This window comes from Dysidea avara, chromosome 3, assembly GCF_963678975.1.
Source record: "Dysidea avara chromosome 3, odDysAvar1.4, whole genome shotgun sequence".
In the NCBI taxonomy this organism is placed as follows: domain Eukaryota; kingdom Metazoa; phylum Porifera; class Demospongiae; order Dictyoceratida; family Dysideidae; genus Dysidea; species Dysidea avara.
In genome coordinates this window covers 47899866-47919397 of record NC_089274.1, presented here as the reverse complement: position 1 = coordinate 47919397, position 19532 = coordinate 47899866, and the positions used below count along the sequence as shown (strand labels likewise).

At 37.6% G+C, this 19532-nt stretch overlaps 1 protein-coding gene across 4 annotated transcripts in view; it reads left to right on the top strand.

Annotated features, from left to right (window-relative positions):
* The window catches only part of LOC136251376 (uncharacterized), a 66421-nt gene that overhangs the window by 34986 nt on the left and 11903 nt on the right, over positions 1–19532 (top strand). For 2 of the 4 annotated variants that reach the window (XM_066043822.1, XM_066043824.1), the window contains 3 exons: positions 9499–10638; positions 11425–11519; positions 11574–11917. In XM_066043822.1, coding sequence (XP_065899894.1) covers positions 9499–10638; positions 11425–11519; positions 11574–11917 — 1579 coding nt within the window. Of the gene's footprint in view, positions 1–9474; positions 10639–11424; positions 11520–11573; positions 11918–19532 lie in introns of all 4 variants that reach the window. The other 2 variants (XM_066043823.1, XM_066043821.1) reach the window with 2 other exon arrangements.

Genomic DNA, 19532 nt, shown 5'->3' with positions numbered 1-19532 from the left:
TCCAGAGCTTTATTGTCAATGCTGTAGGTGGTGAGCATGGGAGTTTTGCTTCTTGAACAACGTAGAAAAACACACTTTTCAACATTTAGTTTCATTTGCCAAGTTTTAGCCCAGTGGAAGACTTTATTTAGATCTTGTTGTAGGATACTATTGTCTTCTTCTGAATCAATAATTCTGTAAATAATACAGTCATCGGCAAAGAGACGAATCGAGGAGTTGATATTTGTAGATATGTCATTGATGTAAAGTAGGAACATTAATGGCCCAAGTACAGTGCCTTGTGGGACACCTGACTTTACTGGAACAAACCTGGAAGTTACATTATTTAGCACTACTCTTTGTTTGCGTTGTGTTAGCCAAGCCTTAATCCATTGATGAAGGTCTCCTTGTATTCCATAGTGTGATAGTTTCTGTAATAATCGTTTATGAGGAACTGAGTCAAAAGCTTTTGAGAAATCTAATAAAATTAGATCTATTTGTTTCTGTTGGTCCATTACCTTTAAGATTTCCTCTGTTAGCATTACTAGTTGGGATTGACATGAGTACTTAGGCCTAAAACCGTGTTGGCAACTATTGAGGATATTATTTTGGTCTACATGATTCATAATTGAGTGAAAAACAATATGTTCCATTACCTTGCAACAGGTAGAGGTAAGAGAAATTGGTCGATAATTATTAGCTGAGTTTCGGTTGCCTTTCTTATGTACAGGGACAACATTTGCTGTTAGCCAGTCAGTTGGAAGATTGTTGGTGGTAAAAGATTGAGTAAAAATTACCTGGAGTATAGGTGCAATTTCAGCTCTGCATAATTTCAGTATTTGCGTAGGAATCCCATCAGGACCTGGAGCCTTGCTAGTATCCAATTGTTGAAGTAAGTTTTCAATTCCTTCGGTTGAAAATATAATGTGGTCACAAATGGGATACGTAGGAATGTCCAGATTTGGAGTTTCGTTATCTTCGTCAGTAAAAAAAGTGTAGAACTGATCATTAAATGCATTAGCAATGTCAACAGAAGAAGTAAGCAGGGAGTCATTACTTTCTAAGGTGGTAACGTTTGGATGGTCTTTCTTTAAGTTCTTGATTAATGACCAAAATCGTTTTCTGTTGTTGCAGTGGGAGTCGTCAAATAGGTATTTACAGTAATTGTTATGAGCTTTATCAACTAAACTGTTAACTTCGTTCCTTAGCTTCCTGTACGCTTTCCAGTCGTTTTCATTTTGTGTAGCCTTAGCTTTGTTGTACAATCTACGCCTTTTAGATATCTTACGTTTAATTTCTCGATTTAGCCATGGAGCTTCTTTGCGATTCTTGACCATTCTTGATGGAACGTGCCTGTTCGTCATTTCAAAAATCATATCTTTGAAATTATTCCAGTTATTTTCAACAGGTCTTTTGTAGGGATCACTCTGGAAGAACAGGTCTTTAAAAGCTCTAACATCTTCTAGCATTGATTCTGTGTTTGCTTTGTGAAAAAGGTAAGTTCTGTGCGGATTGTTATTAGGTGCATCGCAAGTTGTATACAATGTAAAAGTAACTGCTTCATGGTCTGACATTCCAGGTACAACCTTGATGTTGTCAATAAGATATGGTGATGTTGTCAGGACTAAGTCCAATACGTTATCGTTTCTCGTAGGTTCAAGTATCTGTTGTTCCAAGCTGAAATCATTAATTACGTCAACAAACAGGTTATTCACTTCTGCTCCATATGTTGGTCCAGGTTTAACATGACCGATTCCGTCACTCCATTCTATACTAGGAAAGTTAAAGTCCCCTGCTAGTATAATATTAGATTGGTTTCCTTTAGTTCTACTGATGTGTTGAAGGGCCTCTTTCAAACTTAGGATAGGGTTGCTTAGAGCATCAGGTGGCCGGTAAAATGAGCAAACAAGGCATGGCTCATGAGAGACTGGGTAAATTTCCGCCCATATCATTTCAGCATTTTGTGATAAGTTGGGTTGTTCTGTGAATTTCAAGTTTTTTGTAAAGGCGAGAAATACCCCTCCTCCTCCAGAGGTTCGGTCTTTCCTTATCACAGAGAAATCGTTAGGAAATATTTCAGCAGTGGAGTAGGTTTCATCTAGGTGTGACTCACATCCTATTATAATATGGGGTCGGTTTTCAAAAATTAAAGTTTGGAGCCTCCCTCTTTTGTTTAAGCTCCTTAGACTGCAGCAATTAAAACTAAGTACTCTCAGCTCAGATTTGTTGTTGTTTGTGCATGTGTAATTAGAATCATTTAGGGTGGGATTATCAGTGCTGGGGAGTGAGTTGCTAGTAATTATGGTCTCCTCGGCACTATTGTGCCGTTTTTAGCTTATATACTGTGACTGCTTTATTAGAGTGACTGCTCTATTAGAGTATCTCGATCTTTATCGCGGTTTTCAGCCCCACCCCAAGAAGGATAATTTCGGCGTGATATTCTGAAGGGGGGGCTAAGCCCCCTAGCCCCCCCTTCCGCCGCCTATTCCCTTTATGTGTGCCAAATTTCAAGGCGATAGGCCTACGCGTTTGTGTTTTATAGCAATTTTTGCGAAGTGTGCGAAAAGACGAAGAAGAATAAGAAGAAAAAAAAACGAAGAAAAAAATTCGAAGCTTTGGTAGCTCTTATCTCGGAAATGGTTGGAGCGATTTCCTTCAAATTTGGAATGTCAACCCCCCTAGCTGGCGGGCAACTCTGCAGCAAATTTGGTTCCAATCGGATAATGGTCACCAAGATGCAAAGGTGTGAAAATGACGTTTTCTTTCTTCCTGCTCGTCTTCCTGTCAATATACCCACGGTGTGGCGCGCCGGCTTCTTGGGCCGCAAGACACACTATCGTGTGTCTTGATATAACTTGTGTCTTTCTTCCGTATTCATCACTGTACCTGTAGATAAGAAGAAATAGGGTAAAAACAAATCCCAAAGTCATTTTAGGCTGACTTTATAGGTATTTAAAATACAAAAAGAATTGAAATCTATGCAAGACAAAAAAAAAGAATGCAGCCTTCAAAAGTCTGGGTGGAAAAAGTTGTGGCTGCAATGATGTTGATGCCAATCAAAATAGTAATGCTAGGGTGCATTGTTAACAGGCATCATTGCAGCCATTTCATCTTTGATTTCACAACTTTTTCGCTTAATTATTTTTGCATGGATTGATTCCCCAAATAAACAATGATAAATGTGATCTGTAAAGTGTATCAAGACACACGGTAGTGTATCGTGCGGCCCAAGAAGCCGGCGCGCCACACCCGTGAGTATATTGACAGGAAGAACGAAAACGTCATTTTCACACCTTTGTATCTCAGTGATCACTTATCCGATTGGAACCAAATTTGCTACACAGTTGCCCGCCAGCCTGGGGAGTCTACATTCCAAATTTGAAGGAAATCGCTCCAGCCATTTCCGAGATACGAGCTGCCAAAGTTTGGTTTTTTTCTTCGTTTTTTTTCTTCGTCTTTTCGCACACTTGCAAAAAATTGCTATAACAAGCAAACGCGTACTCCGATCACCATGAAATTTGGCACACAGAAAGGAAGTCCAAAGGCGAATCCTAGCATCAAATTTGGTACAAATCCGATGAATGGTTCAGGAGTTATGACCGATTATTCGCGTAAAACAAGATCGATTTGTTGTCACACCTACAGGGTAAACCGCTTCATGGAATGAGTTGAAAATTGCTATGTAGATGGAGTAACCATCGTAGGAGTGCCGTTTGGTGGTTTGAAAGGAATCGAGATAAAGACCATGGAGATATGACACAAAACCCAACCTGTGTCACAATTACGCGATCGATTTTTATGAATAAAAAAAGTATTAGTTTTCACGCCTACTAGGCAAACCGCTTAGAGCAATGAGCTGAAAATCGGTGTATAGCTGGAATAATCTTCATAGAAAGTCCTTGCAGTAGTACAGAAGAATCGGATTACAAACCACTGAGTTATGATTCTAAAGCCAACTCCGTGTAGCAAATGCGAGATCGAGATACTCTAATAGAACAGTCATCCTAATAGAGCATTCGGCTAATTTATTTACTCCATTATAGAATTTTATTACATCACAAATTATTCTGTAGGGAGTTCAGCTGCAAACAGTTAATCTTATAGACAGTTCAGCAAGAAGCAAGTCACCATGTGGAGAGTTAAGCAAATATATCACTATAGAGATTCAGAACATTACAAGTCACACTGAAGAAAGTTCAGCTATAAACAAGTCATGCACCCTGTAGAGAATTCAGTTACAATTAAGTCACTCTCTAGAGAATTCAGCTACACAGAATTCAGCTACACACAAGTCACTGTGGAGAGAGTTCAGCTACAAACAAATTACCCTGTAGAGAGATCAGCTACAAATAAAACACTTTGCAGAGTGTTCAGCTACAACAAATCAACCTTTAGAGCGATCAGCAATGAACAAATCAACACAAATCTACCTGTAGAGAGATAAGCTAGAAACAAATCACCCTGTAGAGAGTTCAGCTACAAAAAATCACCCTGTAGAGACATCAACTAGAAACTAGACACAATGTAAGGAGTTCAGGTACAAGCAATCACCCTGTAGAGAGTTCAGCTAAAACAAATCAACCTGCAGAGAGATCAGCTACAAACAAATCACCTTATAGAGAGTTCAGCTACAAACAAATTACCCTTTAGAAAGATCAGCTACAAACAAATCAACCTGCAGAGAGATCAGCTACACACAAATCAACTTGTAGAGAGATCAGCTATAAAAAAATCACCCTGTAGAGACATCAGCTAGAAACTAGACACAATGTAAGGAGTTCAGCTACAAGCAATCACCCTGTAGAGAGTTCAGCTAAAACAAATCAACCTGCAGAGAGATCAGCTACAAACAAATCACCTTATAGAGAGTTCAGCTACAAACAAATCAACCTGTAGAGAGATCAGCTAGAAACTAGACACAATGTAAGGAGTTCAGCTACAAGCAATCATCCTGTAGAGAGTTCAGCTACAAACAAACCAACCTGTAGAGCGATCAGCTAGAAACAAATCACCCTGAAGAGAGGTCAGCTACAAAAAATCACCCTGTAGAGATATCAGCTAGAAACAAATCACCCTGAAGAGAGGTCAGCTACAAAAAAATCATCTTGTAGAGAGATCAACTACAAACAAAACACTTTGCAGAGAGTTCAGCTACAAACAAATCAACCTTTAGAGCGATCGACAACAAACAAATCAACCTGTAGAGAGATCATCTAGAAACAAATCAACCTGCAGAGAGATCAGCTACAAACAAATCAGCTTGTAGAGAGATCAGTTACACACAAATCAACCTGTAGAGAGATAAGCTAGAAACAAATCACCCTGTAGAGAGTTCAGCTAAAACAAATCAATCTGCAGAGAGATCAGCTACAAACAAATCACCTTATAGATAGTTCAGCTGCAAACAAATTACCTTGTAGAGAGATCGGCTACAAACAAATCACCCTGTAGAGAGATCAGCTACAAACTAGACACAATGTAAGGAGTTCAGCTACAAGCAAATTACCCTGTAGAGAGTTCATCTACAAACAAATCAACCTGTAGAGCAATCAGCTAGAAACAAATCACCCTGAAGAGAGGTCAGCTACAAAAAATCACCCTGTAGAGAGAAACAAATCACCCTGAAGAGAGGTCAGCTACAAACAAAACACTTTGCAGAGAGTTCAGCTACAAACAAATCAACTTTTAGCGTGATCAGCAACAAACAGATCAACTTGTAGAGAGATCAGCCAGCTACAAACAAATCAACCTGCAGAGAAATCAGCTACAAACAAATCAGCTTGTAGAGAGACCAGTTACACACTAATCAACCTGTAGAGAGATAAGCTAGAAACAAATCACCCTGCAGAGAGTTCAGTTACAAGCAAAACACCCTGTAGAGAGTTCAGCAACAAATAAACCACCATGTAGAGAGTTCAGCTGCAAACAAATCACCTTATAGAGAGTTCAGCTACAAACAAAGTACCCTGTAGAGAGATCGGCTACAAACAAATCAACCTGTAGAGAGATCAGCTAGAAACTAGACACAATGTAAGGAGTTCAGCTACAAGTAAATCAGCCTGTAGAGAGTTCAGCTAAAACAAATCAACCTGTAGAGAGATCAGCTACAAACAAACCACCTTATAGACAGTTCAGCTACAAACAAATTACCCTGTAGAGAGATCGGCTACAAACTAATCAACCTGCAGAGAGATCAGCTACACTCAAATCAACTTGTAGAGAGATTAGCTACAAACAAATCACCCTGTAGAGGGATCAACTAGAAACTAGACACAATGTAAGCAGTTCAGCTACAAGCAAATCACCCTTTAGTGAATTCAGCTACTAACAAATCAACCTGCAGTGAGATCACCTACAAAAAAGCACCTTGTACAGAATTCAGCTACAAACAAATTACCCTGTAGAGAGATCGGCTACAAACAAATCAACCTGTAGAAAGATCAGCTACACACAAATCAACTTGTAGAGAGATCAGCTACAAACAAATCACCCTGTAGAGAGATCAGCTAGAAACTAGACACAATGTAAGGAGTTCAGCTACAAGTAAATCACCCTGTAGAGAGTTCAGCTAAAACAAATCAACCTGCAGAGAGATCAGCTACAAACAAATCACCTTATAGACAGTTCAGCTACAAACAAATTACACTGTAGAGAGATCGGCTACAAATTAATCAACCTGCAGAGAGATCAGCTACACACAAATCAACTTGTAGAGAGATCAGCTACAAACAAATCACCCTGTAGAGAGATCAGCTAGAAACTAGACACAATGCAAGGAGTTCAGCTACAAGCAAATCACCCTTTAGTGAGTTCAGCTACAAACAAATCAACCTGTAGTGAGATCACTCACAAAAATGCACCTTGTACAGAGTTCAGTTACAAACAAATTATCCTGTAGGGAGATCAGGTAGAAGAATTCACCTTGTAGAGAGTTCAGAAACAAAGAAACCACCATGTAGAGAGTTCAGCTGCAAACAAATCACCCAGTAGAAAGATCAGCTAGAAGAAGTCACCTTGTAAAGGGTTCAGCTACAAAGAAACCATCATGTACAGAGTTCAGCTACAAAGAAACCACCATGTAGAGTGTTTAGCTGCAAAAAATCACCTGTAGAGAGTTCAGCTAGAAACAAATCACCCTGTAGAGAGATCAGCTAGAAGAGGTCACCTTGTAGAGAGTTCAGCTACAAAGAAACCACCATATAAAGTGTTCAGCTGCAAATAAATCACTTGTAGAGAGTTCAGCTACAAATAAATCCCCCTGTAGAGGGATCAGCTAGAAGAAGTCACCTTGTAGAGAGTTCAGCTACAAAGAAACCATCATGTAGAGAGTTCAGTTACAAACAAATCACCCTGTAGAGAGATCAGCTAGAAGAAGTTACGTTGTAGATAGTTCAGCTACAAACAATTCACCCTGTAGAAAGATCAGCTAGAAGAAGTCACCTTGTAGAGTGTTCAGCTACAAAGAAACCATCACGTAGAGAGTTCAGCTGCAAACAAATCACTCTGTAGAGAGTTCAGCTACAAAGAAACCGCCATGTAGAGAGTTCAGCCTCAAACAAACCACCTTGTAGAGAATTCAACTACAACAAATCACCCTGTAGAGAAGAAGTTACCTTGTAGAGAGTTCAGCTACAAAGAAACCATCATGTAGGGAGTTCAGCTACAAAGAAACCACCATGTAGAGAGTTCAGCTGCAAACAAATCACCTGTAGAGAGTTCAGTTAGAAACAAATCACCCCATAGAGAGATCAGCTGGACGAAGTCACCTTGTAGAGAGTTCAGCTACAAAGAAACCATCATGTAGAGAGTTCAGCTGCAAACAAATCACCCTGTAGAGAGTTCAGCTACAAAACAATCACCCTGTAGAGAGTTCAGCTAGACGAAGTCACCTTACAGAGAGTTCAGCTACAAAGAAACCATCATGTAGAGAGTTCAGCTACAAAGAAACCACCATGTAGAGAGTTTAGCTGCAAACAAATCACCCTGTAGAGAGACCAGCTAGAAGAGGTCACCTTGTAGAGAGTTCAGCTACAAAGAAACCATCCTGTATATAGTTCAGCTACATTTCAAGTCACCCAGTAGAGAGATCAGCTGCACAAAAAATATCCTGTGGGGAATAATGGGCATGTAATAAATATATGTATATAATTTGTATAATTACTAATAAAATCAAAAATAATTGAAGTATTACAAATCTTCTTTAAGTTCTTTTCTTCTTCCTGTGGTAAAGAAAAAAACACATGGGTTAAAAAAAGCCCCAAAGCCAGCCATATAGGCTGGCTTTGCAGTATACAAATGCAAAAAGAAGTGATATCTAATCAAAAACAGCCAAGCTGTAAAAGAAGGTGCGGCCCCAAAAAAGGCCATGGTGAAAAAAGATGTGAAATCCAAGGTGGCGGCCAAGAAATGGCTGTGATGGTAGGTTAATGGTTACATTTTAATAACGACAATTCAGGTGAATTTGGTGCCAAGACCAAGTGGCACAAAATTCACCTGAATTGTCGTTATTAAAATTTAACCATTAACCTACCATCACAGCCATTTCTTGGCCACCACCTTGGATTTCACATCTTTTTTCACCATGGCCTTTTTGGGGGCCGCACCTTTTTTTACAGCTTGGCTGTTTTTGATTAGATAATATGTAACAGGGTAAACCTCTATGTGGTTGTAAAAAGGATTCAGTCTTTTAAAACTTTTTGGCTTGAGAATGATGTGATATCAAAAGCACTTGGAGGCTAAGAAATGGCTGCAATATTATACGTACTGTACATATTAGCACTATCACTGCAGCCATTTCTTGGACTCAACTGTTGATGTCATGCCTTGTTCTCAACTTTACAACAGAAAAGTTTTTTAAGCTGCATTGTGCTTTCACTGTGCTAGCATCAATGTCAGCCTATGGCAATCTATGGACTTACATTTATGTTTCAGTTCTAAGACATCCTAGATTTATTAGACTAAAATAATGTCATTTATGTGGTAGAAGCTAAAGGAAGGATAGCTTAAAACAGCCTGTTACAGATACCGGTGTTGAGTCTGAAGTCTCTACTTTGAATCCATGTTGAGTTTTTCAATGTTTGTGTATACACTTTTTATTAACGACCATTCTGCATATTAAAGTGTCTCTATCTTGCCCTTGTTACACATGCTTGGATTAGAATTTCATTATGGTTGATACCTTGATAAGTCTACAAGAAAATTCAGCTAGATATAATTTGCCAACATTTAATCAATCTTTACAACAATTAATAATAGAAAGTTAATGGTTTCTCATATGTTCTTACCAAAAGCATGTGAAAACTATTTGTGTGTTGTGAGCCAGACTTTTTGTGGTTGTTAAGAATGTACAGTGTTTATAAACAGAAAAACATACACTCATAGAAAAAATTGCAATGTTACAGCATTTATTATCAAAAAAAAAGGTAATTTGATCAGTAAATATTCAGTAGAGTCCTGCAGAATTGTTTGTATACATGTGTTACTTATCAATACTAGTTATTTCTACCTCTTCAACACAAGTTATGCCTACCACTACTTTGATGCCAGTTATGTCCATCACTTCATCCCCTATTGTGTCCACCAGTTCAGTGCTAGTTGTGTCTACCAATGTGACACATGTGTCTTCTACAATTGTGTCATATAGTTTGACATCATTCATGTCTACCACTTTGTCATCATCTATGTCTAACATTGTGTCAAAAAATGTGCCCCCTACTTTGACACCAATTGTGTTCACCAGTTCCATACTAGTTGTGTCCTCCAATTCAATAGTAAACATATCCTCTACTATGACACCAGCTGTGTCCACTAGTTCCATACCAATTGTGTCCTCTGGTTCGACAGTTAATATGTCCTCTAGTTTGACACCAACCAGTTTAACAATTAATGTGTCCATTATGTTGACACCAACTGCGTCCACTGGTTCCGCATCAATTATGTCCTCCAATTCAACAGTAAGTGTGCCTTCTGCAGCAACACCAGCCGTGTCCATCAGTTCCACACCAGTAATGCTCTCTAATTTAACAATAAACGTGTCCTCTACTTTGTCACCAATTGTGTCCTCCAATTCGACAGTAAATGTGTTCTCTACTTTGACACCAACCAGTTCAACGATTAATGTGTCCATGTTGACACCAGTTGTGTCCACTAATTCTACACAAATAGTGTCTTCCAGTTTGACAGTAAGCATGCCCTCTGCAGCAACACCAGCCGTGTCCACCAGTTCCACACCAGTTGTGCTCTCTAATTTGACAATAAACATTTCCTCAATTTTGTCACCAGTTGTGTCCACCAGTTCTACACCAATAGTATCCAATTTAACAATGAATATGTCTACAAGCTTCATGTCCAAAAGTTCTTCATCAGTTGTGTCCACCAATATGGCACCAGTTATTTCTACTGCTATCACACCAGTTATGTTCACAAGTATGTCATCAGTTATGTCTATTACTTCAACACCAGTTATTTCATACACTCCCTTTTCAGTTGGACCTAATATTACTACTGGCAGTGTTAGTGATGGCTCATTACCCTCTGGTGTAGTTGGGATTATTGCTGGATGTGTGGTATTGGCTATTGTTGGTGCCATTCTACTTTTAATTGCCATATTGCTGCTGTGGTACAGAGAGCGAAGGAAAGGAAAACTTATCATTTCTCAAGGTTATCTGATTGTGTCCATTTTGTTTACATGAATCTATCAATAATCTATATACATAAAGTGGTGTACTAAACTATATACACAAAGTGGTGTGCTAAACTATATACACAAAGTGGTGTGCTAAACTATATACACAAAGTGGTGTGCTAAACTATATACACAAAGTGGTGTGCTAAACTATATACACAAAGTGGTGTGCTAAACTATATACACAAAGTGGTGTGCTAAACTATATACACAAAGTGGTGTGCTAAACTATATACACAAAGTTGTGTGCTGAACTATATACCAGAAATCAGCGTAGGTAAAATAACTATATGTTGTGCTGCAAAACACATTATGAATATATAGGTTTGCCCTCTGCAAGAAAGTGTATATAATTTTTCACCACTACATACCACGGTTTAGTATAGTAGGAATCATGGCACTGAAATTAAAAACCTGGTCCATCTTCATTCCCACTTTGATTCATTTGCATTAGTGAAGCATAATTATTGTGTTTTCAGTTAATTATTTCAGTGGGTGCAATAGAGAAGGGGCCACCTAGTCATTTGTAAATATGTGTAAGCTGTGTCTGCTAAAGGAGTTAACCAGGCCTGGGTAACTGACAGAAATTGGGTTCTAAGGAAGAGCCACTAATATATAATAGAGAACAGTTTTAGTAATTATTAATAACATTTAAGATTACTGCTTGTAGAATTGTTGCATGACTAATATTGCAGTTAATTGGCTATGCTAAAATGTTTTATTTATCTGTTGGTGTTGTTAGAGGGTTTTTTTAATGGTAGGTACTGATATGAAAAATTTTACTGAACAAGTTGATAATATCCCTGAGTACGCAGTGGTAAACAAATCTGCTAATAAGACTACTCTTGTAATCCAGGTAAGTAAAGGACATTGTTGTGTTATGTGTGCTGCTCTATTGTGTAACTTACAGAATCCCATTCTCTATGAGACTGCTGAGTTCTGGAGAGAAGATTTGCACTCATCTCCTGAGCCAATACCTTATATTACCCCAGAGACTGTCACCAGCAGAGATCAACCAAAACTCACTTGTCATGATTATCATACTCTTCAAAATCCTGCCGAGTACTCATCAGCTCTTCATATCTACTCCAACACTTTGCGAGATCCTAATGCATTGTCTGATCCTTATTGTAGTGATACATTGAAAAGAGATGATGATGAAGAAGTCTTCTCAGATCCTGGACACTCTGAGGAGGCTATTTATGCTTGTTTTGAGAGGAGAATGTTTCGTACTATTACAACAGATCATGTGAGGTCAGTACAACTACAGTATTGGTAAAATTTTCCACCTCCATGAAAGTGCTTCCATTCAGAAAGTTTTCTGTAGAATTTAAGTTCACACCATATGTTTATTGTGGTGCAAATTTTTGTAGGGAATTATATTATGGCATAGATTGTACTATAGTCTTTTACTATATAGCATCATTTACATTTCTTGCTTGCAGAAAACTACTCTATTATATCCATTAAAAAAAACAGCTAAGCTGTAAAAGGGTCATTCGTCAAAAGCCTGGGTAAAAAAAGTTGTAAAATCAAAGGTGGCGGCCAACAAATGGCTGCAATGATGTTAATGGCAATCACTCGGGCTTTTGAAGCCCACGCTGTTTTTCACATCTTAGCTGTTTCTCCATAGGTTTCATTTCTTTTTAGTATTTTAAATACTCATAAACTGGCTTTGGGGCTTGTTTACCCAATTACGTCTTATCTACAGGCATTATGATGATTATGGAAGTAAGAAGCTACAATAGTATTGTAGTAAAGATTTATTTGACTACAGTGTATTTGTTACTATTTTTGTATTAAGTTTTTCAGTGCCCTGACAAACATACAGTTTACTGCATATGCATTATTACATGCATAAAAGTGACTTATATAAAGATTTAAAATCCACCAGTTCCTTGCTTTTGAAGAACACAAGTAAAATGTTTCTGGTAGACTTATGAAATTATAAACTTTTTAGTATCAAGCAGAGGCATAGGAAGTATGAGTGCCCAATATTTCTAACCAGAATCAAAATCACTAAGCAGTATCATCCTTCCTTTTCTGACTTACCAGCGATTCCATCTGCCTTGATCTAGTTTCATCCATAGTCCATAGGCGGTGCAGTACAATTGCATTTAAATAATTGAATACAAGTCAGCTCATCAAATACACTAATAGAGCAGTCATATACCCTAATAAAAAGCATTACTAATAAGCAGTCATTTAACTGTTTATCAGTTAATATATTCTAAACAGAGTTGCTGATTCCACCCTTCAGTACCATTTTTAATGTGACTAGAAATTCTTTGGAGATGAAAATCAAATTGATCTTATTAGTAGTAGACATTCGTAAGTTAAATATCTTCCTATGCCCCTGTCAAGCTAGAATTTTTATTTGTGACCTGCTGAACAAAAACTGGCCATTTTCACACATTCCTCAAATTCCATTTTATTGCTTCTCTGTTATCTATAGTAACAAATAAAGGAGTGGACAGCCAAAGTTTCAGCCTTTTATGATGAATAGTGTTGGAGTTATTATAGTGCTAGACAGCTTGAACAGGAATAAACTCAATTTGTACAGCAACAATACAGCAAATACATTACAGATGCTTATCTAATTGATCATAACAAGCTATGAAGACAGGATTTGGGTTAGTCTGCTCGCCATGAACTGGCACATTGATCAAGGTATAGTGTTAGCCTTGTTTGTTTCCATGTGAACCAATAAGATAGCCATTTCAACAATTAAATGGTGATGGTAAACTTTATTTCTACGCATTGTAAATAAGCGCCTGTAACTCACATGCCGTATGCTGTACGAATACGAAACAAAGCTTTTCTTATTGTCAATTTCATGTCTGTTGAGAAAATTCGTACTGCGATAGTGTATTACATAAACAATAATGTCCAGGTAAATGTTTGTGGTTACATAGTACGGGCTTTTTCAATGGACATGGAATCTGCAGTACTCCCAATGAACAGGAGAATCTGGTGGTGTATAGGTTTTATTTATTTGAGCTTTGTTTCAGTACATAATGGAGTGATTGAAACGTGCGTAAACTTTTTATGTAGCATGCGTATTTTTACCCAGTACATTTTTATAGTAAAATGGAATTATGCTAAAGCAGCCGTTTTTTGCTCAGTGGGTCACACACATTTAGTGAGATGAGCAGTTGACAACAGTAGTTCATTCATTGGTGAGTTCAGATGGAGGTCCCTTGTTCAAACTCAGGACAACTTTTTGACAATTTTTGTGCACCTTTTCACTACTCAGTGACTGTTCTATTTAAAGTATTTTAATCATTAAGTTGGTTTTCTCTTTGTTACTCCATAGCTGTAATTGCAATTTCAAAAGTTTAAGCTGTCCTACACACTGACTGATTTTTAAATTATTCTTGTAAGCAGTTTACCCACAGAAAATTGGTTTTTAACACAAGGAATATAATCATATTGGTTAGGTCAAGAGTGACTACAGTGTGACCTAAAATGGTTGCTACAAAATTTAACTTTGTCATTAGTGAATTTTTTTACTGACAGACTGGTTGACTTACTGAATGATGCATCTAGACAAGTATAGCTTATTTCACAGCTAAGGATATGGCTTTGGGGCCTATTGATAGTGTAAGGTGTAGATTCAATGTAGTGCCCAAATGGCTTCATCTTGAAAATTATCCACTCATTTCCATACTACACCGTGTGTCAAAGTAAGCAAATTGGTTATAGGCTAGCTATCACTTGCTCTATGTAGGAGTCAAAGACAACTCAAAATGGCTATATTGCTTATTGTAGGGGTGCACATTTTGTTGTACAAAATTCATTTGGCACCATTCTTTCCTTTGGTGCAGTGCTATAGAAGTTCACCGATAATATATAAAGTTAATAAGGAAAAATTAGGAATTTCAAGCTAATAGGGATCATTACAATAAAAAAGTGCTTATAAGCAAAGGAGAATTATCATCTGAAATTCAAATTTAACCTGTTTATTGCTATCCGTATGGGCTAAAGTGGGAATTTACTTCAGGTGGTAAGTACTTTTTTTGTAAAATTCCTGACATTAATTTTTTCAATGAAAAATATTGATTAGAAATCAGCCTCACAATACTTTCATGGTGCCTTAGCAGTATTAGTCAAGCTCAAAGTACCTTCAATGCATCCCGAAATACTTCCAAACAAATTACTATCAAATTTAAAAGCGGGGGATCAGTGAGTCAGTCAGTGATTCACTCAGTCAGTCATTTAGCAGAAAATTCAATTACAGTATAATGTTTTCACATAAGTTGGGGTCACTCTGAAGACGTTTATGGGCTTGGTTATGCCTAACCAATATATACTGCCAAGCTGTTATGACAGCCAAGCATAACTCGACTATGGATAAGGCTACGGGATTGATCTCTTCACTGTTTAACATCACTTCAGCCTGAGACATACCTTTTTGCCAATCGCAGCTGTTACAACTTACAATGTATGCATTATGGACCTACTTTTGTCCTCCTTTGTGTCCTATTTCTTTCTCCACTATACTGCACAAGTGTTGATTAGCTGCAACTTGTGGCATGGCTTCAATGCTTTATTTTCCGTAGTGTGACTGGATCAATTGCAGAGGCACTTCTTATACTGTTCTTTGTTTGTAACACTATATTATAATGCTTTATTAGAATAGTGTGACTTTTCTATTAGAGTATCGTGATCAAATTACAGATTTTCTCACCATTAATTAAGGCTTTTTGTTCTTCAAAATTCCAGCATAATTCTCAATTCTCACACATACTTATTATTCTTAAAATTATACTAGCACCATCACCACATCCCTATTCAGTAATTAAATTAAACTATACTTCATAGTGTGAGTACAGGCAAACATTTCTGATCTACATATTAAAGCAGTCAGTATCACAGTGAATGTCCTATTAATGCTGTTCGTTCACCTTGCTTAGAACATCCTAGCTGGAGACATCAGATGGTTGATGGTCACTCCTAATCATTGATTGTGGTGACAGTGGTAAGTGCACAAGGTCCCGCCACCTGGCTTACAAAATAGAATAAGGCCACTAAACTACACACACTACCAAAACTTTAAGCCTCTGGGAGAAAAATTAGGCATAAACTTGGGTGAACAGCCTATGTGGCAACTTAAGGACCCTGTGCTATCACATTCTCAGCTAAATAAGAATGGAGAAGACTGAGAGCACTTCTGCAATACGAGCATGTACATGTTACTGCACATCTTCCACACATCAAGTACTGCTCATCTTCCGAAGCACTGGCACACAATAATTACTGCTCATCTTCCACAGTACTAGCACATATTACTACACATCGTCTGCAGTACAAGCACAAATTACTGCTCATCATATGCGATACAAGCCTGTGTTGTGGCTCATCCTTAACATCCACAGCACAGGAAATCTATCACAAACTGAGATTGGTCATCCCTTTCCACAGCAATAGCATAATACGAAATCAATGGTAGCAAATAACAGCAAACAATGAAACAAAACAAGGAAACTCTTTCCCCATCAAAGGCTGTGCTCAGTATGGTAATCTACTGAGAATAATCATATACATACAGCAATGTTCTAACACACACGACAATGGGATGGGAGGGAGGGAGGGAGAGCATTTTGTAAGTCGCAACTCACAGATAAATTAATGAATTATGAAAGTGTTTAGATTCTGACTAATCCACACTCATGACTATTAGATTGATAATTGAATCTATTCCACTGTTAACCTTGTTTAAATGCTTTAAACTCCATTTAATGCTGTTCACTACCTTGCTTAGAACATCCTACCTGTAGCTTGAGACATCAGATGGTTAATTGTCACCCCAATCATTGATTGTGGTGATAGTGGTAAGTGCACAGGGCCCCACCATCTGGCTTACAAAATAGAATAGGACCACTACACTACACACACTGCTAAAACTTTAAGCCTCTGGGAGGAAAATTAGGCATAAACTTAGGTGAACGGCCGCAGAAAGGCTCTGATATAGAACCTTTCTACCCAAGAAAGGAGAAAGAATGACGACAAGGAAAATAATAGAATAAATATATTAAACTACAGATTATCCACACCGTGAAAGAAGCAATACCAAACTAAATTAACCAGAAGGCATGCACTTAATCACACATAATGTTAATGTGTACTCAGTAACACACATATATGCCATACAGACCATAGCTATCAATACACAATACAGGTACATGCTGGAGCTGTTCAACCCTATGTGTTTAGACTATCACCTTATTTGCAAACATGCATGTGACCACACAAGTAACCACTTTGGTGCTAACAACTTTCGGTTAAAAGAAATATTCAAGAACAGGTAGGGATTACCTCACACCGAGAGCATAAAGGCAAAATGATGTGCTTTGAAAAAACAAGTAAGCATTACAAAAAACATGATAATAATAAAACAGAAAATAATAACTACTATTTCATCTTAAGACAGATGTAACATAGGGCAAATTAAACAGCAAAGCATATATTTGGTTAAAACTACATAACATACTGCTAATATAATTGATGCACCTAAAATTGTTCTCCTTCCCAGACTTTCCCTGTGACAAAATCCCCTTCACCAGCAAAGTGCATTGGTATGTAGCATCAGCATACACAAAATACACATACATATAGTTACATACTGTACATGCCTGTAGATATATGCATTGATCCTAAACAAATATATATGCACCCAACAAACTGATGTATGCTGGTATGTAGGAACATAAGTATAAGTCTATATCTCACACATGCAATATGCTACCAAATATATACCATACACAGTCTAGCTCAACATAAAATTGCACATCCTACAAGCAAAACAAAAATTTAAAAGCTTGCAAAATTAATTAAAATATAATTACATAGTTATGCATCATCCCTTGTGATGGTTATAATTGCAGGCAACACAAAGCAACTACAAGCACATAAAACCAGTTTTATTCTTAGGATTGTATATATGTGACTGAATTTGACAAAACCCAGCTTCGACGCACAAAGTTCTGTTAGGAAATATGGCGATTTTAAGTAATCATTGTGTAATAACTTCCCAGTGCCTACAGCTGTGCAAACAAAATTTACACCAATTATTCATCTATTTACTAGCTATCACTGTGGGTGTATAAATTTCTGATACCCAAAATTTGCCCTGTTTTGGGCAGCTTTTTTCGAGCGGGTAATAATATCACAGGTGGTAGTAATAGGGACAGAGGGTAGAGGTGGTGGGTGGGATTAATATAGGAGTATAAAACGAAGCAAGAAGACGAATGGAATCCAGAGGCTAAGTTTGGGCTCTCCATGGCCCTAAAATCACTCCAAATTGACTGAGAACACTATTGGCGAGCTCTCTGTGAAGTCCCAGATCACTACACACCATTATCACAAAGTCATGGCAATTTAATGGTGCCAATCTCCCACTCGTGGCTTTGACAGGGTCGGAAGAAAGCTGCTACAGAAACCAGACTTGCCAGTCCTGAAGGAAGTACAATGTGGAATATGGTACTGTATTAGACCAGCAATCCATTTCTGGTAAAAACGTAAGTTTGATTTTGTGTGTGTGGAAGCTGGGTTATATGAAATCCGGTCACATATGAGTAAGTGTATATTGCGGCTATAGACATAAGAATACATCCACATGGGGTAGAGATCCATATGCAATACTAGGGAACACGTGAGACTATTGATACCTATCCAGTATATTGGTACTAGGCCAGAAATTGGCAAAGAATGCTTATAATCAGTTACACCCACCCATCTAGTTAACCACTTGCATAATAATTTATTGATGCAGAAATAAGGTAAACAACATAACAGCCCAAAATTCCAAGTGATAAGGTCTAGAATTACAAAGACATTCTAGGGTAAAGGTCACTACTTTGATGCCTTAAACGGATCTACACACAAAAGCTAATATGGTACCTAAAAGGAATGCGGCTAGTAGGCCTGAGTATAAGAGCTCAAGATATACCAAGTACATGCAGGGGCCATGGGGCACGTTTCAGTTTCAAGTATTTATCACACAGGTGGTAATGCGATTACAGTATATAATAGTTGTTTACTAACTATTATAAAAGGCGGCCAAATTACCAGCCAATTAGAGCTAAAAGAAATTAATTTAGGATGCAGCTACAGTGAATATAGAACACAGCTGAATGATAAAGGTCCAATGTTAAATTTTTGTTAATTGCAATTGATTGTATGTCAATATTCATTCTTGGCTGCTTCAAATATCAGCTGTTTCAGTTACCAGTTACTTTCACTTTGATGGATGCACCTATTTTACAGCCAATGCAAGGAAGTTAGTTGTATGATAAGATTTATTCTTGGCCACTCCAGATATCAGCTCTTTGAGTTGTCAGTTATTTTTACTCTTGTGAGGTCTTTCCCTACAATTACTGAGCTGTTTTACAAGTACTTGTAGTTTCATGGACGCACCTTTTTTTACAGCAAAGGTGTTTTTGGGGTGGATATATAGAAAGGATAGGGATGATTGATATGGCGGTGTTTTCTTGGCATGTAGTGATAAGTATTTTAGTAGAGAAATTCCTATCAAATCTGAGTGTGAAATAGTGGCTGCTACTGTAGAACTGGCTGGATCAAACAACTTAATATTATGTGCAGTTTATAGACCACCAAATAGTACCCTTGAATGTTTACAAACATTATGTAAGGACTTGGAACATTTTATGAAGGAGTATAGTGGTTTACCAATGTGGATTGTAGGGGATCTGAATCTAATATTGACTGGGAAAACAATGTAGCAAAATATGGTTCATACCCCATTTCTTTTTGTGACATGTTTAAGATTATAAATAATTATGGCTTCACACAGACTAAAGTTTGCAACTAGAGGAAATAATATTTTGGATATTTTTTGTACAAATAA